We start from the raw sequence: 24,197 nt of genomic DNA, 5'->3' as shown, positions 1-24,197 counted from the left end.
TCAATGGCTGAAGAAGCTTTCACAGTCCGTAGGATGAAGCTGGGGAGCCAAGGCCTTGAGGTTTCGGCTCAGAGACTTGGTTGCATGGGTCTCTCCGCTTTCTACGGCGCTCCGACACCTGAGACCAACGCCGTCGCTCTCCTACGTCATGCCATTAAAGCTGGAATCACATTCCTTGACACTTCCGACTTCTACGGTCCTGAGACAAACGAGCTGCTCCTCGGCAAGGTAACAAATCAAAGATCTTATTTTTTGGATTAATTAGGGTTTTAGGCTGTGATATAGAGTTTAGCGTTTAAGGTTCGTACCAATCATCAAACACTGACAGGCTTTGAAAGATGGGTTGAGGGAGAAAATGGAACTGGCTACAAAGTTTGGGATCACTGCTTCTGAAGACGGAAAATTTGGTTTCAGGGGAGATCCAGACTATGTGAGGTCTGCTTGTGAGGCTAGCTTAAGGCGTCTTGGTGTTACTTCCATTCCATTGATCTTTATTACCAGCATCGGATTGATACTACTGTCCCCATCGAAGTCACGGTAGTGCCTTCTTGGTTTCATTTTACCCCAAACTTGCGTCCCAAGTTACTGATATATCTCACAGAGCAACCAAAATTTTTATTAGTAGTAATAATGAGTCATCAGGGGAACAACTTGAAGTATACTATTATGCATTTTAATGTAATTATTATTGAGAAGACTTATTGTGTTTAGTGATTATATATTTTCAAAGATGGGAGAACTGAAGAAGCTAGTTGAAGAAGGTAAAATAAAGTACATCGGTTTGTCTGAAGCATCTGCGTCAACTATCAGAAGGGCACATGCTGTTCATCCAATAACCGCTGTGCAGATAGAATGGTCCTTATGGTCGAGAGAGGTGGAAGAAGATATCATTCCCACCTGCAGGTGTGTGAGGAATCAGATATCAGAATCAGAATCAGTACCAGCCATAACATTTTGCATTTCGTTTACATGTTTAATATATCGTCTCTTGTAACATCTCTAGGGAGCTTGGGATTGGAATTGTAGCTTATAGCCCTCTAGGAAGAGGCTTCTTTGCATCAGGACCCAAACTTGCTGAGAATTTGGAGCAAGGTGATATACGAAAGGCACGTAACACGATTGATTCAGTTTACTCTTCAAGATTTGGAAGTCATCTTAGTTATGTTCTGTTTCTTACTATTTTCTCTGATTTCGCAGAATCTACCGAGATTCAAACAGGAGAATCTAGACCACAACAAGATTGTCTTCGAGAAAGTCCAAGAGATGGCAAGAAAGAAGAGATGCACTCCTGCACAACTAGCTCTTGCATGGGTTCACCACCAAGGAGATGATGTCTGTCCCATTCCGGGAACCTCCAAGATCCAAAACCTGATCCAGAACATTGGAGCTTTGCCCGTGAAGCTAACTTCCGATGAGATGGCTGAGCTTGAAGCCATTGCCAGACCGGATGTGGTGAAAGGGGAACGACATTGGAACATAATGGCTACTTACAAGAACTCTGAAACTCCACCATTGTCTTCTTGGAAAGCAGCATAGCCGTATTTGGATTGCACAAGTTTATGATCTGTTTGGTGACTGCTTTTGAGGATGCAATTTTTATAAAATAATTTCTTTTTAAAATATTATGAGTAAATTTAATAACATTTCTGATGAAACTATATTTCACAAAAAACGATCCCTTAAACACAGTGCTGACGAAAATGTGTAACAAAAATAGAACACAAAACCGGAAAATAATGGTTTTAAAGAATCATTAGTTCCCTAACCAATCGGTTTGGTTACTGAGATATAGGAATATGATAGTCGTCGTTGGATCTGATTTGTAGTAAATTTATAAAGTTCGATAGTAAACCAAATTGTAAACCGCTAATTATTAATTACTAAATTGAGGTTAAAAAGATCAAACCAACTGGTTAGGCTACTAATTATAAGATCGACAATCTCGGATCGGCTATGTAGTAGATCTATCAAATTGGATAGTTAACCGGTTTTGTAAACCGTGAGTTACTCCATTAGGGTTATAAAGGTCAATTTTGAATTCTGACATATTCTTTCATTCACCAACCAAACTACAAGTGTCCAGCAATAACCGAACTTCGAGACACGATCGAGAGAGAGAGAGACCATGGCGAAAGGTTGCGAAGTGAGGAGGATGAAGCTAGGAAGCCAAGGCCTTGAGGTCTCTGCGCAGGGCCTCGGTTGCATGAGCATATCCTCTTTCTACGGCCCTTCTAAGCCGGAAGCTGACGCCATCGTTCTTCTCCACCACGCTATTGATTCCGGCGTTACGTTCTTCGATACCTCCAACGTCTACGGTCCTGGGACCAACGAGTTGCTCCTCGGCAAGGTTCGGGATCCGCGATTTTGATCATGTTTTGCTTTGCAAGAAATGATTTGTCATACTTGAGATGTTTTGAATCCTCCGTTAGGCTCTGAAGTATGATGGAGTGAGGAGGAGAGTGGAGCTTGCAACCAAGTTCGGGATCAACTATGGAGAGGGGAAGAGAGAGATAAAGGGAGATCCTTTGTACGTTAGGGCTGCTTGTGAAGCAAGTTTGAAGCGGCTTGATGTGGACTGCATTGATCTCTATTATCAGCATCGGGTTGATACACGTGTCCCTATCGAAATCACTGTAAGACCTTCTCTTACAATATCATCCTCCATGACATGGTGTTTCAAAGCTTCTATGTAGGTCCATCTTTAGCTCCGGGTATTGAACTAATAGGTTCCAAGAACATGTTTTCGCTTGTGTTGCATCGCTTCAGAATCGAGGCTAGTGAAGCATTTGCATATGACTCCCAAAATTTTTTTAAAAAAATTAAATATATACAGGCTCCCAAATCTGTAAGAAAAAAATTCTACAAACCTATAAAAAATTATCTATATAGCTCCAAAATCTCAAAACCGGCCCTGCATCGATTCCTCTATTGTGATACTACTGGCTTATTTTCTGAGGGGGTTTCTTCAATTAGACTTATGAGTTTCTTTCTCTATAAAATTCCAAGATGGGAGAACTTAAGAAGCTAGTTGAAGAAGGTAAGATTAAGTACATTGGTTTCTCTGAAGCCTCTGCCTCAACTATCAGAAGAGCGCATGCTGCTCACCCAGTTACTGCAGTGCAGCTAGAGTGGTCTTTGTGGACGAGAGACGTGGAAGAAGATATTGTCCCGACATGCAGGTATATTGGTAATAACGTTGTTTTTTTTCTTTTTGTGCAATATTCATCATGTTCACTTTTCTTTCTTTAGGGAACTTGGGATAGGGATTGTTTCTTACAGTCCTCTGGGAAGAGGCTTCTTCGCATCAGGACCAAAGCTTGTTGAGAAGCTGGACAGTGATGACTACAGAAAGGCAACTACTACTACTCTCTCCATTGAAAAGACTTGATTGCTGAACCTTTAGTTGATGAATTACACTGACTGTACATTTACCCAACTCTGTTTCTTGTGGCAGACTCTACCAAGATTCCAACAGGAAAACTTAGACCACAACAAGATTCTCTACGACAAGGTTTGTGCAATGTCTGAGAAGAAAGGATGCACTCCTGCACAACTAGCCCTCGCGTGGGTTCACCACCAGGGAGATGATGTTTGCCCCATCCCAGGAACCACTAAGATAGAAAACCTAAATCAGAACATCGGGGCTTTATCAGTGAAACTCACTCCAGAAGAGATGTCTGAGCTCGAGACCATCGGACAACCAGAGTCTGTAAAAGGAGAAAGATACACGGCCATGGTCCCCACTTTTAAGAACTCAGACACTCCACCGTTGTCTTCTTGGAAAGCCACCGTTTGAGAGCTCCTCTGGTTCTCAATTTCCATTACACACCAATACTATGTAAGTAATAAATAATATGTTTATAATTCAGAAAAAAAAATATAATAATATGTTGTAGTTGTTGTGCTGCATCTTCGAGAGAGTTCGACCTATGCATAGGGGCTTAAAACAATCTCACAGTGTCTTTGCTTTCAAAATAAAATATGCATACCAAGATTAAGTTATTTCGCTATGTTTTATAATTTATAACATTATTTGAATAATATTTTCGTGATGTGTTACTGTACTTTGAAGCATATCTCAATCGAATCCAGTGAAGTTTTGTTCTCTTCCTGCCTCTTGGAACTATCAAGATACTTAAAACAGTAATACCAATTTAATTTTCTCATTAACTAAACCCACGAAACAGAAAAAATGGCAATCCCTTTGCTCTGTCTTTTCCTTATCACCTTTGCTTACTTAATCTTTGTCGGAAAGAAGATCAAACGCTCTAAATGGAATCTTCCCCCAAGCCCTCCACAGTTACCTATCATCGGAAACTTACACCAAGTTGGAGAGTTGCCTCACAGGTCACTTCAACGTTTAGCCGAAAGAACGGGACACGTCATGCTTGTTCACTTAGGTATGGTCCCTGTCACTGTGGTCTCATCGAAAGAAGCAGCTGAAGAAGTGCTCAGAACTCAGGACAAACACTGTTGCACCAGGCCTAAGCTTGTCGGGTCGAATCTAATCTCTCGTGGTTTTAAAGATATCGGCTTTTCGCAATACAACGAAGAGTGGAAAGAGCGGCGTAAGTTCTTGGTGCGCGAGTTTTTCTCTTTGAAAAAGGTTCAGTCTTTTGGTTACATCAGAGAGGAAGAGTGTAACTTGCTGGTCAAGAAACTGTCTGAATCCGCGGTGGAGCAATCGTCTCCATCTCCAGTCGATTTGAGCAAAACCCTCTTCTGTCTAACCGCGAGTATCTTGTTTAGAGTTGCTTTTGGAGAGAGTTTCCACGAGAGCAAGCTTGTCGATCAAGAAAACATCGATGAGCTCGTGTTCGAAGGCGAGACAGCCTTCGCTAGTTTCACATGCTCTGATTTCTTCCCCATCGCGGGAGTTGGATGGCTCGTTGACTTGCTTTCGGGACAGCACAAGAGGCTCAACGATGTTTTCCGTAAGCTGGATGCCATGTTTCACCGTGTGATCGATGATCATTCGAGTCCTGAAAGATCAAAAGATCACAGTGACATTATAGATTTAATGTTGGATGTGATAAATAAACAAGGCAAAAATGATTCCTTGAGGCTCACGGTAGATCATATCAAGGGGGTTCTCGCGGTAAATCTACTAATTCTTTAAAACACATTTTTGCGTTGAAGTTTAATCTGAACTTTTAAATTTTATTGTTTTGTTTGGTAGAATATATTTCTTGCTGGGATAGACACAGGGGCCATCACCATGATATGGACTATGACGGAACTCGCTGTGAGAATTAGAGAATTATCTGAGAATTTATTTCTGGAAGAATGAAGAACAAGAGAGAGAGTGAGAGAAAAAATGAGAGAGATCTAGATTCCAAACTGTAAGAGAGAGAAGGAGAGAATAATTTTTCCTTGTTAATTAATTGTAGATCTGAGTACAAGTATTTAAAGACAAGTTGCCTCAGTACATATTATAATAAACTATTTATTGTTTATAATATCTTCAACGGTCTCCTTCTCTCTTCTTCTTCTCTTCATGTTGGTAAACACAAGTCTAGTACTCCTTATAAAGTCTTATAAAGCCTTATAAGTCTGGCAGCTTAATTCTCAAGTCTGGCAGCTTAATTATCAAGTCTGGCAGCTTAATTCTGCTTCATGTCAACACTCCTCCTCAAACTTGACCATGTGGAACAAGTCAAGTTTGGAAACCATGAATCATTCCCTCATTAAAACCTTGATATGCAAAACCCAGTGGGAAAAAAACATATCAAGGAAAGAGTAGAACACCTCATGGTTAGAGGATCAATGCGATGAGAGATCCACAAGTCCAAGCTTTGAATGGATGAACACGCATACTTTAGAACTTGCAGCTTTGGTGAAGATATCAGCCAACTGGTCTTCACTTCTGGTATAACATGGGAGGATGATCTTCTGCTCAACAGCTTGTCTCACCTTATGGCAATCAACCTCTATGTGTTTGGTCCTCTCATAAAAGACTGAGTTGCTGGCAATGTGTATTGCAGCCTGATTATCACAATGCATAGTGATTGGAGTTATAGATTCAATTCCCAAGTCTTTGAGCAATCCCTTAATCCAAATCAACTCGCTTGTGAGCTTCCTCATAGCTCTATATTCTGCTTCAGCACTAGAGCAAGACACCACCTTCTGCTTCTTGCTCTTCCAAGTCACCAAATTCCCTCCAATAAAAGTGCAATATCCAGTAGTTGATCTCCTATCAACTCTGTCTCCTGCCCAATCAGCATCACAATATCCAACTATCTCAGTGCTTTTGTTGCATCCCATCCAGATTCCTTGTCCTGGCGCCACTCTTAGATATCTTAGGATCCTCTCAACCATGTTCCAATGATGAACCTTTGGTGCTTGCATCTGTTGGCTCACTTGGTTTACAGCAAAGCAGATGTCTGGTCTTGTGATGGTTAGATATATGAGCTTTCCAACCATCCTCCTGTACCGCTTCACATCTTCAAATGGTTTGTCCTCAAACTCCCCCTTACGCAGTACCTTGTAACCATCTTCTAGTGGAGTCTTTGCTATCTTTCTTCCTAGATCACCTGCCTCACTCAACATATCAAGTGTGTACTTTCTTTGGTTTAAGAATAGCCCTTCTTTAGATCGGCATATCTCAATCCCTATAAAGTACTTTAGTTCACCCAAGTCTTTAATATCAAATGAGGATTTGAGGAAAGCCTTAGTTGAGATGATACATTCTTTATCACTCCCTGTGACAATAATGTCATCCACATATATCAATATGACTATGATGCCTTGTTGTGTGGTGAGTGTAAAGAGGGTGTGATCAGCTTCAGACTTGTTGAATCCTCTTCCATTGAGTGTTGTGCTGAGTTTATGGTACCAAGCTCTTGGGGATTGCTTTAATCCATATATTGCTTTCTTTAGCCTAAGCACATTTCCTGGTTGCACAAGATCTTCCATACCAGGAGGTGGTCTCATGTAGACTTCATCTTCTAATTCACGTTGAAGGAAAGCATTCTTGACATCCATCTGCCATAGATCCCACTCTAAGTTGACTGCCAATGAGAGAACCACTCTGATCGTGTGTAGTTTGGCCACAGGTGCAAATGTATCCAAGTAATCTTCCCCATACACCTGAGTGTAGCCTCTTGCAACAATCCTGGTCTTCTTTCTCTCTGGTTTCCCATTAGCTTGATACTTTATAGTGAAGAGTAGTCTGCTTGTAACTGCTTTTTTGCCTTTGGGGAGTTTAGTCTCATACCATGTGTCATTCTTAACCATAGCACCAATCTCATCCCCAACAGATTCTCTCCATTCGTCCAATGCCATTGCTTCTTCATAAGACCTTGGAATATACTCCTCATCTAAGCTGATCATGAAAGCTTGATGCTCCACTGGATATTGAGCAAGTGAGCAGACTGCTTGAATTGGGTGAGCTACAGCTTGGCTATTGAAATACACTCTAGTGTCAACCCACTGAGATGGTTTCTTCACTCTTGTACTCCTTCTCACTGGTTGAATCAGCTCAGGTTCAGCCTCACTGACTCCACTTGGCTCTCCCATCTGTACCTCATCTTCTGATCTACTGACTCCACTTGGCTCTCCCATCTGTACCTCAGCTTCTGATCTATCATCTTGATCATGAGATACTGGGCTTTCTTCAGGTTGAGCTTGCGCAGGCTGCTCAGTTCTATCACCCCCTTCATGATCAAGATGAGTGATCTCAACATCTTCCACTGTTTTATCTACAGCGTGTGTTGGAACCTCTCTGGTCGGGGATGGTGAGTTTGGTAAATTGATTCCAATTGACTCCATGATGCGCCTTAAGTTGTCTGCCCTATCAGAGGATGTTTGAGCGAGGTCCTTGAGCTTATCCCAACTCTTCTCCTCATAGTATCCTCTTGATTCCACAAACTTTACATCTCTAGAGACTAGCATCCTTCTCATGTCTGGATCATAGCACTTGTAGCCTTTTTGGTTAGGAGAATAACCCACGAACATGGCTTTAGTGCTTCTGGCTTCAAGTTTGTTTCTCTGCTCTCCTGGTACCAGTACAAAGCAGATGCATCCAAACACACGCATGTGATCCAGAGATGGCTTGCTCTTGTTGAGAACTTCATAAGGAGAAAGGTCATTGAGGACTTTAGTTGGAGTCCTATTGATCAGATAACAAGCAGACATCACAGCATCACTCCAGAACCGCTTTGGGACATTAGTGTGAAACATCATTGATCTAGCCACTTCCATAAGGTGCCTGTTTTTCCTCTCAGCAACTCCATTTTGCTGAGGAGTATAAGGACAGCTAGTCTGATGAATAATCCCATGTTGTGATAGGAATTGCTTGAATGCTATGCTTATGTACTCTCCACCATTATCTGACCTGAGAATCTTCAACTTAGCACTGAAATGAGTGGCGACATGAGACTGAAAATTCTTGAAAGCTTCCAAGACTCTGTCCTTAGACTGTATCAGTGTCACCCAAGTGTATTTGGACTTCTCATCAATGAAGGTGACAAAGTATTTGTGATTCTCTCTAGACATACAAGGAGCAGTCCACATAATCAGGCTGTTGTAGGTTGAATCCAGGTGCAGGAGAAAGTTGAAAAACTTGTCTTGCTCATAAACAGCTTGAAGACTTTCCCATAGACTTCCATAGACAGTCTGAAGATTCTCCCATAGATTCCTGGCGGTTTTAATGTGAGAATGAGCCTTTAAGATTGGCTCAGACAGAGAGTTGTGTATGATTCCAAGTGTTTGCTGGTCTTCTTGAACCCACTTGTTGTCATGCTTCAGGCGTGTAGCCTTAATTTCTTCTTGAGTCATCCTCTTTGAAGTTCCAGCCTTCATAATGTGGCTGTCCCAAAGTCCATGGCTTCCCAAGGTAATTCTGGCCACTCTTGACCATATCAGATAATTAGACCCCTCAAGGGTTACAGGAATAAAAATCTCTGATTTTTCCATAATGAACAGTTGAAGAACATCAAGAACAGCTATTATCCAGTGGTAGGGATTTCAAAAGATTATCTGAGTAAGAAAAAGAAATTTAAAGAGTAGATTTGCGGAAGTAGAATAGGTTTCAGGAGCTTATAGCTCTGATACCATGTGAGAATTAGAGAATTATCTGAGAATTTATTTCTGGAAGAATGAAGAACAAGAGAGAGAGAGTGAGAGAGAAAATGAGAGAGATCTAGATTTCAAACTGTAAGAGAGAGAAGGAGAGAATAATTTTTCCTTGTTAATTAATTGTAGATCTGAGTACAAGTATTTAAAGACAAGGTGCCTCAGTACATATTATAATAAACTATTTATTGTTTATAATATCTTCAACGGTCTCCTTCTCTCTTCTTCTTCTTTTCATGTTGGTAAACACAAGTCTAGTACTCCTTATAAAGTCTTATAAAGCCTTATAAGTCTGGCAGCTTAATTATCAAGTCTGGCAGCTTAATTCTGCTTCATGTCAACACTCGCAAGAAACATGGAAGTGATGAAGAAATTTCAAGACGAGATCCGTGACCGCCTTGGCAACGGCAAGGAGAGAATCACTGAAGAAGATATCGGTAGAGTTCCTTACTTGGACCTCGTGATCAAGGAAACATTCAGATTACATCCAGCAGTTCCGCTTCTGCTTCCAAGGGAAACTATGGCTCACATCAAGGTTCAAGGCTATGATATTCCTCCCAAGAGACGGATCTTGGTCAACGCTTGGGCCATAGCCCGAGATCCCAAACTCTGGACAAACCCGGAAGAGTTTAACCCCGAGAGGTTTGTTGATAGTCATGTGGATTATAAAGGACAAGATTTCGAGCTCTTACCGTTTGGCTCTGGTCGAAGGATGTGTCCCGGGATGGCTATGGGGATGGCTACTGTTGAATTGGGACTCTTGAACTTACTTTATTTCTTCGACTGGAAGTTGCCTGATGGGATGACCGAGAGAGACATCGATATAGAAGAAGCCGGTACTCTTACGGTTGTCAAGAAAGTACCTCTCAAGCTGGTCCCAGTTCTTAGTCCACTGATTACACCTAACTCCAGTTCCAGAAAATGAAGAAGTTTCAAATAGATACACTTTCTCTAGTAAAATAAGGAAATGTGCGGCAAGTATAAAAAACTATCAGTAAGATTATGTGTAAAAGCCTGAATTAATGGCTCCGTGGAGAATAGAGTCTGTGTTGTCGATATGCTTCATTATACACTCTCAAACTTCTTTTAAGCCTTGCGACTCTTTGATATGACTGTGTGACTGCATTGATCACTAAGACAACATTAAGCAGAAAATAGAGAATTTCAAAAAAAGTTTAAATCTAAAAAGGAAAAGGACAGAAGAATCTCGTACCTACGATGTAATAAAAATGATTATTTGTGGCTGCACACAAACATGTTTTGAAAGATCATCTGATTGTAACAGGATGATCATATTTTCGTAACTTGTTCACACGATAATCATAGTAGTAATGGCCCAGGAGACCAGAAGCCGAATAGAAACAGTTGACCTCTTTTCATTTTCAAAAATCGTGAAAATACTTAAAAAGCAGCTATAGAGGTTTGAACCTGGATTTATAATAGCATTATAGCACTGTGAATAACTTTTACGAGTAGAGTACAAGATATTTCTGTTATTTTGGCCTTATACAGATATATATATATATTTTTTTTTTTTTTTCCTTGATCCTGAAGCACATACTTCATTAGATTCTACCTAGGCCCGACCCTAAGTATTTAATATGTCTTCAAGGCCAAGCATGCTTCCACTCCTTAGAATTTAGCATTGTGTCCGTTTCTCATTTACTTTTATTGAACTGCAAACCTGTCTCAGAATTCTCATTTAAATCTTCTCTGCCATCAGCACGGCACCATACCACCACATGTGGCTTTTTAACACCAGGCCTTCATTTTGTCGTCTCATAAGGTTCACACAATTGTTTTAGTTGTAAAAAATACCCTAGTCCCCTTTGTCGTAATAAAAGAAAATCTATCGATCAACATAGTTTTCCACCATGCTCTCCTCCCATGGGAAAATTGCTGAAATGCCCTCTAGGGACAAATCATACTTACCCTAACTTAAAATCTAACCGTTTTAAACGTAGCTTTTGCGGAAATCTAAGATACATATGTGGTTGATTACATTTTTAAGTGACATAAAAAGTTATGACTAGTTGTTATTAAGCGTTTTGTACGACATTTATAGGATATTTATGACTAGTTGAATACGGTATGCAACAATAGTTTAATTGTAAATTATCAAAAAAATGATTGTTGGTTACATGAAGTATTGACTACCACATTGTTAAATGTTAATAATACATACTAAATTAATATATATCTAGATATACAAGGATATGTTATGTATGACAAATCCTTCAAATTAAATGATGTTATCTAATTAAAATCATGAGCTTAATTTCGTTAATTAATCCAAAAGTGACATGGATGTGTGAGACATTAACTCTGTTTAATTCTCTCATTCGATCATTAAAATCTAATCCATCCGACTGTAATTTAATAAAAAAATCGATTTACCGCGACAAGGGAGAAAATGAGAGAAATTAGAGTTTCAATTCAAATTAGCTAGAGAGAAAGAAAAGTGGTAACCTCTCTCTCTCTCAAGTGTTGTGCTGCCCTTATGCGTTGGGGCTTCAACAATGTCACAGTGTCTATGCTTTCAAAAATAAAATACTAATTTCACTGTGTTATAATCTATTACATTATTTGAAAACTAATTTCTAAAAGTGTCACTGTATTTTGAGATGAGCTTGAAGCATCATATCTCAATGGAATCTAATGGAATTTTGTTTTGTTCTTCCCTCTTGGAACTATAAAAGTACTTTAACAGCAATATCAATTTCATTTTCTCAGTAAGCCTCGAAACAAAGAAACATGGCAATCTCTTTGCTCTGTCTTTTCCTCATCACCTTTGCTTCCTTAACCTTTGTCTTAAGGAAGATCATCAAACGCTCTAAATGGAATCTTCCTCCAAAGCCTCCACAGTTTCCGATCATCGGAAACTTACACCAAGTTGGAGAGTTGCCTCACAGGTCACTTCAACGCCTAGCGGAAAGAACGGGACACGTCATGCTTGTTCACTTAGGTTTGGCCCCTGTAACTGTGGTCTCATCAAAAGAAGCAGCTGAAGAAGTGCTCAGAACTCATGACCTAGACTGTTGCACCAGGCCTAATCTTGTCGGACCAAGGCTAATCTCTCGTGGTTTTAAAGATATCGGTTTTACTCAATACAGTGAAGAGTGGAAAGAGCGGCGTAAGTTTTTGGTCCGCGAGCTTTTCTGTTTGAAAAAGCTCCAGTCTTCCAGATATATCAGAGAGGAAGAGTGTAACTTGCTGGTCAAGAAACTGTCCGAATCTGCAGTTGATCGAGCTACGGTCAATTTGAGCAAAACTCTTTACTGGCTAACCGCGAGTATCTTCTTTAAACTTGCTTTTGGACATAGTTTCCACGAGAGCACGTTTATCGACAGAGAAAAGATCGATGAGCTCGTGTTCGAAGCCGAGACTGCCCTAGCTAGTTTCACTTGCTCTGATTTCTTCCCTATCGCCGGAGTTGGATGGCTTATTGACTTGCTTTCAGGACAGCACAAGAGGCTCAATGATGTTTTCCGTAAGCTGGATGCCATGTTTCAACATATGATCGATGATCATTTGAGTCCTGAAAGATCAAAATATCAAGATGACATTATAGTGTCAATGTTGGACGTGATCCATAAAAAGAAAAAGATTATTCCTTAAAGTTCACAATAGATCATATGAAGGGGGTTCTCACGGTAAATCTATAACATTTCCTTAAAAAACATTATTATTCAAATTTTTAATCTAAATTTTTAACTTACTTTATTGGTTTGTTGGTAGAATATATTTCTTGGTGGGATAGACACAGGAGCCGTCACCATGATATGGACAATGACGGAACTCGTTAGAAACATGGAAGTGATGAAGAAAGTTCAAGGCGAGATCCGTGACCGCTTTGGAGAGAGTAAGGAGAGAATCACCGAAGAAGATATCGGTAAGGTTCCTTACTTGAACCTCGTGATCATGGAAACATTCAGGTTACACCCTGTACTACCTCTTCTGCTTCCAAGGGAAACTATGGCTCACATCAAGGTTCAAGGCTATGATATTCCTCCCAAGAGACGGATCTTGGTCAACGCTTGGGCCATAGCCCGAGATCCCAAACTCTGGATAAACCCTGAAGAGTTTAACCCGGAGAGGTTTATAGATAGTCCTGTGGGTTATAGAGGCCAGCATTTCGAGTTCTTACCATTTGGCTCTGGTCGAAGGAGGTGTCCCGGGATAACAATGGGGATGGCTACTGTTGAACTGGGACTCTTGAACTTACTTTACTTCTTCGACTGGAAGTTGCCTGATGGGATGACCGAGAGAGACGTCGATATAGAAGAAGCTGGTACTCTTACGGTTGTCAAGAAAGTACCTCTTAAGCTGGTCCCGGTTCTTAGTTCACTGGTTACACCAAACTCCTTTTCCAGAAAATGAAGAAGTTTCAAATACACTCTGTGGCAAAAAAATGGAAATGTATGGTATGTATATAAGTGTCTGTAAGATAACGATCTGCGCACTTTTATCTTAAACTGTCTGTAAGATTTTTGTGAAAACCCTGAATAATGTAGATATGTGTTGTAGATATGTTTCACTTTCATTACACTCAACTTATTGTCTCCTTCTGTAAACCTTACGGCTCTTTGATATGCGACTAATTGATCATTAAGAGAACATTAAACATAAAAGTGTTTAGAATTTCAAAGAGATAAAACTAAAAAAAGAAAACGACAGAAGAATGACGTACCTGAAAGGTAACACAGCAGTTCATACGTCATCAAAGACACAAGCATGCTTCCACTCCATAGAATTCAGCATCGATTGTGTCCGTTTCCCATATTTACTTTTCTCAGAATTCCTCATGTAAATCTTATTCTGCCATCACCACAGCACCATGCCACCACATGTGTTTTTTTAGCTCCATGTCTTGCTTGGTCGTTTCTAAGGCCCCACATTTGATTTTAAGTATAACAGTGGCCGAACCAGAACGTTTATCTACTAAAGGCAGAACATTTTTTTTTGCAAATTTAGTTTATAAATTACTTCAAAATATCATTATATTATACTTTTTATTTATATTGATAATTTAAAATATTTACATAATATTATTTGTTACTGTGAAATATATGTCATATTATTTATAATCATTGTATTCATATAACCAGCTCTCTTTCTCTCTTGAAGTCGTCGGATCTATTATATTAAAACATAAATATGATTTATTGATAACTGTTATGTCTCCACTATGAATTTTATGTATTTAAATGATTATTCTATCAAATTAAACTAATATTAAATACAAATATAATTACAAAATAACTTAAATATAAAAATTAATTTTTGAAACAAATTAAAACAAAAAGTAGATATGTCCTTTGAGAGAAGTATCATAAGATAGTATTAAAAGGTTTTAACATAAAAATAGTCCACAATAATTAAAATGAATAACATATATTTTATTTGAAAGGTAAAACATACGGTATAACCTCTTTAATTTAATATTTTATAAATTAATATATATTAAAAATCACTATAAAATAATATAATTTTATAGTTTGAAATCAAATTTTTGGTTCGGTTAATATATCGATAAATTAATAATTTTTATAAATTAATAAAAAGTTATACTTTTGATGTAATCCCAATATTATTAATTTATAGAGGTTTCAATATATTTACATCATTAAGATTATCTAATCTAACTTGAAATTGGAGGGGCCTGGGTTTATGATTTAAATTTTTAAACAAAAGTTTTAAAAATACTTTCAACAAAGAATTTTATGGATTTTGAAAAAAAAAATATTCAGGAATTTTTTTTTGAATACTGAATAAAATTCTTTTCCAAAAACAAATTTTTTGAATATTACCTTTTTTAATCCAATTTATTTTTTCAAAACATTTTTATCTATTTCGTAGAGTGAACCAACCCAATTGTGATAATCCACACTCGATTCACAACAGACAGAGAGAAGCTAGAGTGACAGAGAGAGCGGGTTTGAAACAGAATCCATGGCTGATTGTAGAGTGAGGAGGATAAAACTGGGAAGCCAAGGCCTCGAAGTATCGGCTCAAGGCCTCGGCTGCATGAGCCTCTCCGCCTTCTTCGGTGTTCCCGAGCCCAAAACTGATCCCATCGCTCTCCTCCACCACGCTATCGACTCCGGCGTCACTTTCCTCGACACCGCCGACAGCTACGGTCCTAAGACCAACGAGTTGCTCCTCGCCAAGGTTCGGTTTTTGATCAGTCTCTGTTTTGGTTTTCGCTAATCAGAGTTGGGTTTTCGAGAAAGGAACAACCTTTATAGGTTTTAGGGTTTGTTTCTGGTTCTTTTGAGCTTTATCGTTGGACTTGTGTCAGGCTCTGAAGGATGGGGTGAGGGAGAGAGTGGAGCTTGCTTCCAAATTTGGGATTATTTACGGAGAGGGGAAGAGAGAGATAAAGGGAGATCCTTTGTACGTTAGAGCTGCTTGTGAAGCTAGTTTGAAGCGTCTTGATGTTGATTGCATTGATCTTTACTATCAGCATCGGATCGATGCTCGTGTCCCTATCGAAATCACTGTAAGCCCTTCTCTTTCAAAATTTACTTCATGACTTTTATTAAAAAAAGCTGATACCTTTTGCTTTTGTCTTTTTGCTTTTAAGATGGGGGAACTGAAGAAGCTAGTGGAAGAGGGTAAGATAAAGTACATTGGTTTGTCTGAAGCTTCAGCTTCAACTATCAGAAGAGCGCATGCTGTTCACCCTATTACTGCAGTGCAGTTAGAATGGTCTCTGTGGTCCAGAGACGTGGAAGAAGAAGTCATCCCGACCTGCAGGTATTCAGATTTTTTTTTTGTCATCTTTTCTTGTTGCATTATTCATCAAAGTCATGTAACGGCTTCTCTTAACATACTCCAGGGAACTTGGGATTGGGATTGTTGCTTACAGTCCTCTAGGAAGAGGCTTCTTCGCTTCTGGACCAAAGCTTCTTGATAAAATAGAGAATAATGACTACAGGAAGGTAAGTACATAGGCTTTGTATACCCCTTTGATTGATGAACCTTTAAATATACTCTAGGTAATATCAAAACAGACTCACTGTCTATCTGCTAAAATTATGTTTCTTGTTGCAGACTCTACCAAGATTCCAACCGGAGAACTTAGTCCACAACAAGATTCTCTACGAGAAAGTTTGTGAAATGTCAGAGAAGAAAGGATGCACTCCAGGACAACTAGCCCTCGCATGGCTTCACCACCAAGGAGACGATGTTTGTCCCATCCCAGGAACTACTAAGATCGAAAATCTCAATCAGAACATTGGAGCTTTATCTGTGAAACTCACTCCGGAAGAGATGTCTGAGCTAGAGACCATTGGCCACCCAGATTCTGTGAAAGGAGAAAGATTCAGTAACATGGTGCCTAACTTTAAGAACTCCGACACTCCACCATTGTCTTCTTGGAAAGCCGCTTAAACCCCACCTGGAAGTTTCTCGTGATATGGACCATATCATATGGTGGTAGATTGACATTGATGTGGTGTATGTAACTGTTGACAGACAAGTGGAGGTAATTAATTATATATTGAAGTTATGGTGTTATGTTGCATCTTCGTAAGTTCCACCTATGTTACGTATGATGATGATTCAGTAACTTATCTACAAAACTTTGAAATATCTTCCTAATTTTGAATATTCAACTTGAGATTTCTTATTATCATTTAGATTAGTCCTAGGCATTTTACATGAACTCAAAAATCCCAACCGGAATTGACCCAAAAGCCTTGAACTGGGACCAATCCAAAACTCTATAGGTACACATATGGATCTAAAACTCTTTCTGAGATCTGGATCCGACAAAAACTGTTCTGAATAATTTTGACCCAATTCTTAGTTAGATCTGAATAATTTTGACCCAATAATAACTCATTCTAACTCAGTCTGAATGCTCAAAACTATGATTTTATGTGTTTTTAAATATTTTATGGAGTTACTTTTCATTCCAATAAATATTTTATTTTAGAGTAGAGTAGAAAATAAAGTTAGGAACAGAAAAATAAATAGATTATTAGTAAATTTAAAAATTTTACTTTATTATAAAGTGAAAATAAAGTTAGATTAGAGTAATTTGATTTTAAGTGGTAATGATGAAGATACTCTTTAAGGATAAAAAAGCTATTTCAGCATATATTTTTTGGTAATGGTGAATGAATGGTAATGATGATAGATACTCTAAAGAACCTATTTCAACGTATTTTGTAGGTAGTGCTTTTTTCTTCACAAATTTTACTGGTAGTACAGCAAAACAATCAAAGACACACGGCGTCCTTTAGAGTATCCTCATCATTACCATTCACCAACCCAACTCCACCCACCTCTCCACTAAATTTAAAAAAAGAACAAAAATTCAAAACTCTCTACAAAAGAGGCAAAGAGAGATTTTTTTTCAAAAAAAAAAAAGGTGTTGCGAGCGAAGTCAAATAGTCAATGGCGGAAGCTTGCGTTGTGAAGAGAATAAAGCTTGGAAGCCAAGGCCTTGAGGTCTCTGCTCAAGGCCTCGGTTGCATGGGCCTCTCTACCTTGTACGGTGCTCCTAAGCCCGAAACTGACGCTATCACTCTTCTCCACCATGCAGTTGATACCGGCGTCACTTTCCTAGATACCTCCGACATCTACGGTCCTGAGACCAACGAGCTGCTCCTAGGAAAGGTTCCATCTCTTCTTCTTTTTTTTGCTAGTCGAGATGATGCCCTATATCGGGTTCTATAGAAATGATGGTTGATTATTATTTTGAACTCTGTCAGGCTCTGAAGAATGGGGTGAGGGAGAAAGTGGAGCTTGCTACCAAATTTGGAATCATTTATGGAGAGGGACAGAGAGAGATAAAGGGAGATCCTTTCTATGTTAGGGCTGCTTGTGAAGCAAGTTTGAAGCGGCTTGATGTGGACTGCATTGATCTCTATTACCAGCATCGGATTGATACTCGTGTCCCTATCGAAATCACTGTAAGCTTTCTTAACTCTTAAATAAAATGGGAAGTAATAGTTTTTTGATTTACAGAAAAAAAAAGTTAATAGTTTTTTGTCACCTTTTTGCTCAAGTAGTTAAACAATTTCATTTGTGTGTGTTAATTCTAAGATGGGAGAACTGAAGAAGCTAGTTGAAGAAGGTAAAATAAAGTACGTTGGCTTGTCTGAAGCCTCTGCCTCAACTATCAGAAGAGCACATGCTGTTCACCCAATAACTGCGGTGCAGCAAGAGTGGTCTTTGTGGACGAGAGACGTTGAAGAAGAAATAGTCCCAACCTGCAGGGAGCTTGGGATAGGGATTGTTGCTTACAGTCCTCTGGGAAGAGGCTTCTTCGCTGCTGGACCAAAGCTTCTTGAGAAGCTGGACAATGATGACTTCAGAAAGGCAACTACTATTACTCTCTCCACATTGAAAGTCTTGATAGACTGTATATTTGCTTAAACACTCTGTTTCTTCTTGCAGAGACTACCAAGATTCAAACAGGAAAACATAGACCACAATAAGATTCTCTACGACAAGGTTTGTGCAATGTCGGAGAAGAAAGGGTGCACTCCTGCACAACTAGCCCTCGCTTGGGTTCACCACCAGGGAGATGATGTTTGCCCCATCCCGGGAACCACTAAGATCCAGAACCTCAATCAGAACATCGGAGCTTTGTCTGTGAAACTCACTCCCGAAGAGATGACTGAGCTCGAGACCATCGTCCAACTAGAGTCTGTGAAAGGAGAAAGATACGCTAACATGACGGCCACTTTCAAGAACTCCGACACTCCACCATTGTCTTCTTGGAAAACCGCATAAACCAGTTGGTGGTGGTAGTGTCAGTGAGATGATGTGTTGCGTCTTTCAGAGTGTATCAAACCCAAATATCAGTGTGAATGTATTGTAAAATAAATAAATAAATGTATAGAGTTCCCCAAGTGAAAACTTCAACTTGCATTTCCATATTTTCTGACTAAACTCTTTATAAAACGTCGGTTCTATTCAAATATATCTCGTTTAATTTTTATATATGAATATATCAGTAATTTAGGAAAACTTTACTTAGAATGTTTTGGTTTAAAATTATTGTAAATATAAATAACTATTACTGATATTGACTAGTGAATATAAATAAAAATAGAAAATATATTTGAAGTTATAATTTCTAGATACTGATTTAAAATTATTGATTTTCATTTTTAATAATTATTTTTGTTGTTTTGTTTTCAAGTATCCACTACCTACTTGCAGCTATGTTCAACAGAAAAGTAACAACAAAATCAAAAGGATTAAAAGCAAATACCAAACATGTATGATGGATGTATCAAGACAGACGGCTTCCCTTCTTTCAGGTTTGGTCATAATTACCATTTATTCACCAACCCAACTCCACCAACCTCCTCTCCACTCAATTCAAAACCCTCTCTCTACAAAAGGAGTCATAGAGAGAGAGAGCAAGAGATACAAGTGTGTAAGCGAAATCAATGGCGGAAACTTGCGGAGTGAAGAGAATGAAGCTGGGAAGCCAAGGCCTTGAGGTATCTGCACAAGGCCTCGGTTGCATGGGCCTCTCCTCCTTCTACGGTGCTCCCCAGCCCGAAACTGACGCCATCGCTCTTCTCCACCACGCAATAAACTCCGGCGTCACTTTCCTAGACACCTCCGACATCTACGGCCCTCAGACCAACGAGCTGCTCCTCGGAAAGGTTCGATTTTTTTCTAGTCGAGATGGTTCTCTACGAGATTGTTCTCTTTTGCCCTCAGATTGTTTAGAAATGATGTTCATTGTTCGAACTCTGTCAGGGTCTGAAGAATGGGTTGAGGGAAAAAATAGAGCTTGCAACCAAGTTCGGGATCAGCTATGCAGAGGGGAAGAGAGAGATAAAGGGAGATCCTTTGTATGTTAGAGCTGCTTGTGAAGCTAGTTTGAAGCGTCTTGATGTTGGTTGCATTGATCTTTACTATCAGCATCGGATTGATACTCGTGTCCCTATCGAAATCACTGTAGGTCCCCCTTCTTTACTCTTAAATGAAATGGTTAAGTTTTAATAGTTTCACTACAAACTAATAGGGATGAAAAGGATAGATTTTTAGGATGTCTGGTGTGAAATGATCTTCTACTGAGAGGAATCTACTGCTTCTGTGTCTCTAATTAGTTGGCAAGCCCTTTATAGAAAGTAAGCTGGCACCTTTTTTACTGAAATAAACTGTTTCTTTTGTGTTTGTTAATTATCAGATGGGAGAACTTAAGAAGCTAGTTGAAGAGGGTAAACTAAAGTACATTGGCTTGTCTGAAGCCTCTGCCTCAACTATCAGAAGAGCGCATGCTATTCACCCTATTACTGGAGTGCAGTTGGAGTGGTCTCTGTGGTCGAGAGACGTAGAAGAAGAGATCATCCCAACCTGCAGGTAAGAGAGAGTCAATGCAGATTTGGTCCTTGCTGTGCACTATCCATCTACATCTAATATGAACTTCTTTTTCCCTTCTTCAGGGAGCTTGGGATTGGAATTGTTGCTTACAGTCCTCTGGGACGAGGTTTCTTTGCATCAGGACCTAAGCTTGTTGAGAAGCTTGACAAGAACGACTTCAGAAAGGCAAGTACAAAGGTTTTGCAGTGACTTGTTTGATTGATGAACCTAATAGATAAGTTATGTGACTGTATATTCTGTTTCTTATTGCAGACTCTACCAAGATTCCAACAGGAAAACTTAGACCACAACAAGATCCTCTATGAGAAAGTTTGTGCAATGTCGGAGAAGAAAGGGTGCACTCCGGGACAACTAGCCCTAGCATGGGTTCACCACCAGGGGGATGATGTTTGCCCCATCCCGGGAACCACTAAGATCCAGAACCTCAACCAGAACATTGGAGCTTTATCAGTGAAACTCACTCCTGAAGAGATGACTGAGCTCGAGACCATTGTCCAATCAGAGTCTGTGAAAGGAGAAAGATACGGTAACATGATGGCCACTTTCAACAACTCTGACACTCCACCATTGTCTTCTTGGGAAACTGCTTAAACCAGTCGAGTGGTCTCCGAGATTATACCATTTCCAGGGAAACCCAAATATTGTTGTTAATGCATTGAAAAATAAATCATGTATAGAGTTCCCCAAGTGAAATCTTCAATCTACACTTCCATACATTGTGACCAAACTCTATAAATAAACTTTATGTTCTATTAAAAACTTCAGAGTTGGTTGCTAGTGCCGCTTTTAAAACCATCAAGGCAAAGAATGAATGACAAATATGTTGGAACTGAGACATAACTGGTCACAAAACAAGCAAAGAGAAGCTGAATCATGTGACAGGTAAAAAGAGCATAAATTAAATTATGAAATGCCTATGAAGATTGAAGACCAAACCTTAAAAAAGATGTCTGCTTACAAACGTACATAACTCTTATCTAAACCCCTAACAAAACAAACAGCTAATCTATACAAACAAATCTACCACTGATCTGTGCAATGAATCATATCTTGAATTGACAACCTAAACATTTTCACACCGGAAAAAAAAGACTTTTCTGTTTTGAGACATAAAAGGGTTTTGCTTATTTCCTTAAGCATTGGTCAAAATCAAATGTTTCCTGCTCCATCAGTTTCTTGGCTCCTGCTTCAGATGGATGCTCGAAGGAATGATATAAGATCTCGTCTGAGAAACAGATTAAAAAAACATTCTAATTTTAACATCAAATGTGAAGTGAAACAAACTTTTAAGGTGTCTTATGCAAACCATCAGCAGAGAAAATGCTTACCTGTGGTGTACTCGTCATTAACCTGCTTGCAAGATCATTGTTAATAGAAACAGGAAGTGGTGGCATCCGGCTTATGATACCAGGCATCTCCTTCATGCTGCAGCAATAGCAAATCAAGCTTTTACAAAAGACAAAGGAGAAGAAAAAAATGTATCATTAGTTGTGCTAATGGATCGACATACTCATTCAGGATGGAAATGATATTATTTCTTGCCAGATGAAATAGGCTGATGTTATCTTGTGGCTGTATGCAGAAAACATAATATAAGGACAAACAAACAATAAGTTGCAGTGGATAAACACTGCAATATTTTTCTACCAGCTAGCATTTGGATCAGACTCACCCACGTACGATTGCAAAAAAAAAGGAAAATACAAATCAATCACCTTGGACACAGAAAGGTTTGAAGAAATTTGACTGAAAGCATGAGCATTCTGCCGTAGAAGCTCAATGACCGCATCACTTGAACCTAAAGAACTCACGAGTTTGGAAAGTATATGAAACATTAGAATGTAACAGCTGAGGGAATAAACCTTCTTTACAGTAAATATCCTTTCAGGACAAGGAGAAGAAACAGTGACCCAAATAGCACTAACCTTCAAAAGGCATGCGTACACTCTGGCACATATGGTTCATGACATATGTAGAATTTTGGTGTGGCACGGTGGAGAACATGTTCAGTTTTGGGGGTAAATCCACCATCTTAATCAATTAAAAATAATCAGTTAGTTGTATGTTGGGTCTCTCAAGGAAAACAAATTTGTAGCCGTTTGAACAAAAAGTCATTTGCAGCCAATAAACTCTATTGCAGCAAAATATAAAATAGGCCATCCACCCTTCCTTATATGTTCACTTAGTTACAGAAGAAGATATAATCTAGGGTTTAGTTAAGCAAACATACCTTTCTATAGTTAACCTTCGTGCTGGCACTGTGTTCTTCCCCTTTTCTCCGTTTTTGCTGTAAAAAATGGATTCCATTCTTAGCCAGGCAACTTTAAAGTCAATTGATTTATATAGTTGAAAATACAATAACAGAACTATCAGTTGCTATAAACGTTGAAAAGCAGTTATGTTGAAACTTTCTGTACGAAGGAGTCATGAAAACATCTGTTCATTTCTTCAGTCCAACTTCACCGAAGAAATATGACAGACCACATGTCAAAATCAATTTCAGAAATTTAAAAAAGCAGTTATGTAGAAACAGTATGGTTACGCTGAGAACGTAATATTCAGCACTACAGTAATAGATATGTGAATGAGTGAATCGAACACTACACTGTAGGCCATACTGCAAGCAGTACAAAATACTATCTTTGATTAGAGGCTAACAGAAAGCCAGATCTATCGTTAAGAGCTTACCGTCATCCATTTACACCTCATTGCTACATCCCGTACGCTTTTATCCGGTAGAGTTGATGCGATCTTTACATACTTGGTAACCTGTGGTTCACCTTTAAATCTACAAAAGGCAAAAAAAGACAAAGTTTTTTTAACAGACACCTTTCCTAGAAATATATGTAAGAGCCTGAATTAGCTTGTGACTATGTGCTAACAGTTCATGAGAAATGCAAACTCAAAATCCTTTTTCATTACATCCTTAAACCATCAAACATAATTAAACAACTATATACAGTATAAAGATAATATATTTATCTACTTTAACATAGTCTAATAGCTATGAAGTAACCAAACTTGCAGAGAAGAAGAAAAGAACAAAAGACTTACTTTGCGAGACCTTTCTCTAATATATACTGCTCTTCAACAGACCACTCGACAGCCAAGGAAGCTTCATGTTTGAGCTTAGAAGGAGAAGTTACAGTAAAGTGGAATCCAGAGGAAGCAGCAGCCATGCTTGAATTCGCCGGATATACTAAACCGGTCGTGCTGGTGCTCGGTACGCAGTAATTGTCCATCGGAATCATAATTCCCGGTTTAGCTGGTTAATCTCTGAGCTACGACGAAGCACGCGCCTAAAGACATGTTTCGATTTAGGGTTTTAGCAAATTCAGAATATTACAAAAAGAAGAAGAATTTGATTAAAAATCAGAGAAACCTCACCTCGGATTCAGCCAAACAAGAAGATGATTAAGCCTCTCCAGAGCCTAGATACAAAACCCTAAACCCCCAAAGATTTGGTTCTGCAAATAGAGATGATGAGATCGTGAAGCAACACGCCACAAACACCCCCCGACGAGAGATCGGCAAAGAGAGATAGTATACAGAGGTGGAGATTCGCGAAGAGCTCAGCGAGATGAGAACATCGAATTGCAGAGAGAAGCCAGCGAGGAGCGAGACAGATGGACAGAGAGGAGAGAGAGTAAAATGGTGAGCAGACCAGACCCACTTTTATTCCATTCTGGTTTTTGCTTTTGTTTTCTTCACTCTTTCTTTCTTTCTTTGAAGAGAGGTTTGGTTTGTTTTGTTTTGTTCGT

General features: G+C 39.1%; 7 protein-coding genes, 1 long non-coding RNA gene and 1 pseudogene across 10 annotated transcripts; 7 read left to right on the top strand and 2 right to left on the bottom strand.

The window, feature by feature from the left end:
- Positions 1 to 3: 3 nt before the first annotated feature.
- On the top strand, positions 4 to 1,585 carry LOC108826757 (probable aldo-keto reductase 6; annotated as a pseudogene).
- Positions 1,586 to 2,089: 504 nt separating this feature from the next.
- On the top strand, positions 2,090 to 4,183 carry LOC108825393 (probable aldo-keto reductase 3). The gene is made up of 5 exons (XM_018598688.2): positions 2,090 to 2,347; positions 2,430 to 2,633; positions 3,007 to 3,179; positions 3,250 to 3,352; positions 3,455 to 4,183. Exons 1-5 carry the CDS (start codon positions 2,126 to 2,128, stop codon positions 3,794 to 3,796), a joined length of 1,044 nt encoding a protein of 347 aa, XP_018454190.2. The 5' UTR covers positions 2,090 to 2,125; the 3' UTR covers positions 3,797 to 4,183.
- Positions 4,184 to 4,369: 186 nt separating this feature from the next.
- LOC130499895 (cytochrome P450 71B17-like) lies at positions 4,370 to 5,493 on the top strand. Its single transcript, XM_056994388.1, has 2 exons — positions 4,370 to 5,098; positions 5,180 to 5,493. Exons 1-2 carry the CDS (start codon positions 4,385 to 4,387, stop codon positions 5,288 to 5,290), a joined length of 825 nt encoding a protein of 274 aa, XP_056850368.1. The 5' UTR covers positions 4,370 to 4,384; the 3' UTR covers positions 5,291 to 5,493.
- Positions 5,494 to 9,192: 3,699 nt separating this feature from the next.
- On the top strand, positions 9,193 to 10,221 carry LOC108825391 (cytochrome P450 71B17-like). Its single transcript, XM_018598686.2, has one exon. The coding sequence runs from the start codon at positions 9,410 to 9,412 to the stop codon at positions 9,998 to 10,000; it is 591 nt and encodes a 196-aa protein (XP_018454188.2). The 5' UTR covers positions 9,193 to 9,409; the 3' UTR covers positions 10,001 to 10,221.
- A 1,511-nt stretch (positions 10,222 to 11,732) lies between these two features.
- On the bottom strand, positions 11,733 to 14,415 carry LOC130500389 (uncharacterized). Its single transcript, XR_008939009.1, has 3 exons — positions 13,766 to 14,415; positions 12,795 to 13,473; positions 11,733 to 12,613 (listed from the first exon to the last, which is right to left on the bottom strand). It is a non-coding gene; the product is annotated as an uncharacterized LOC130500389 (long non-coding RNA).
- A 521-nt stretch (positions 14,416 to 14,936) lies between these two features.
- On the top strand, positions 14,937 to 16,605 carry LOC108826759 (probable aldo-keto reductase 3). The gene is made up of 5 exons (XM_018600118.2): positions 14,937 to 15,246; positions 15,377 to 15,577; positions 15,662 to 15,834; positions 15,917 to 16,019; positions 16,132 to 16,605. The coding sequence occupies exons 1-5, from the start codon at positions 15,028 to 15,030 to the stop codon at positions 16,468 to 16,470; spliced, it is 1,035 nt and encodes a 344-aa protein (XP_018455620.1). The 5' UTR covers positions 14,937 to 15,027; the 3' UTR covers positions 16,471 to 16,605.
- Positions 16,431 to 18,969, top strand: LOC108826758 (probable aldo-keto reductase 3). The gene is made up of 5 exons (XM_018600117.2): positions 16,431 to 16,564; positions 17,257 to 17,703; positions 17,799 to 17,999; positions 18,133 to 18,408; positions 18,487 to 18,969. Exons 2-5 carry the CDS (start codon positions 17,482 to 17,484, stop codon positions 18,823 to 18,825), a joined length of 1,038 nt encoding a protein of 345 aa, XP_018455619.1. The 5' UTR covers positions 16,431 to 16,564; positions 17,257 to 17,481; the 3' UTR covers positions 18,826 to 18,969.
- Positions 18,970 to 19,360: 391 nt separating this feature from the next.
- LOC108828242 (probable aldo-keto reductase 4) lies at positions 19,361 to 21,213 on the top strand. The gene is made up of 5 exons (XM_018601865.2): positions 19,361 to 19,712; positions 19,810 to 20,010; positions 20,243 to 20,415; positions 20,499 to 20,601; positions 20,689 to 21,213. The coding sequence occupies exons 1-5, from the start codon at positions 19,491 to 19,493 to the stop codon at positions 21,025 to 21,027; spliced, it is 1,038 nt and encodes a 345-aa protein (XP_018457367.1). The 5' UTR covers positions 19,361 to 19,490; the 3' UTR covers positions 21,028 to 21,213.
- Positions 21,214 to 21,355: 142 nt separating this feature from the next.
- On the bottom strand, positions 21,356 to 24,168 carry LOC108828243 (uncharacterized). 3 transcript variants are annotated; one of them, XM_018601866.2, is made up of 9 exons: positions 23,824 to 24,168; positions 23,491 to 23,717; positions 23,125 to 23,224; positions 22,667 to 22,723; positions 22,362 to 22,467; positions 22,152 to 22,234; positions 21,947 to 22,008; positions 21,765 to 21,861; positions 21,356 to 21,661 (listed from the first exon to the last, which is right to left on the bottom strand). In XM_018601866.2, the coding sequence occupies exons 2-9, from the start codon at positions 23,685 to 23,687 to the stop codon at positions 21,605 to 21,607; spliced, it is 759 nt and encodes a 252-aa protein (XP_018457368.2). In that variant the 5' UTR covers positions 23,688 to 23,717; positions 23,824 to 24,168; the 3' UTR covers positions 21,356 to 21,604. The 3 variants fall into 3 exon arrangements, with proteins under 3 accessions (XP_018457368.2, XP_018457369.2, XP_056851384.1); XM_018601867.2 differs by having other exon boundaries at positions 23,491 to 23,712; XM_056995404.1 differs by having other exon boundaries at positions 23,491 to 23,735; positions 23,824 to 24,167.
- Positions 24,169 to 24,197: the final 29 nt, after the last annotated feature.

This window comes from Raphanus sativus, chromosome 9, assembly GCF_000801105.2.
Source record: "Raphanus sativus cultivar WK10039 chromosome 9, ASM80110v3, whole genome shotgun sequence".
NCBI lineage: Eukaryota > Viridiplantae > Streptophyta > Magnoliopsida > Brassicales > Brassicaceae > Raphanus > Raphanus sativus.
Note: the sequence above shows the minus strand (reverse complement) of the source record. Positions and strands in the feature narration are given on the sequence as shown.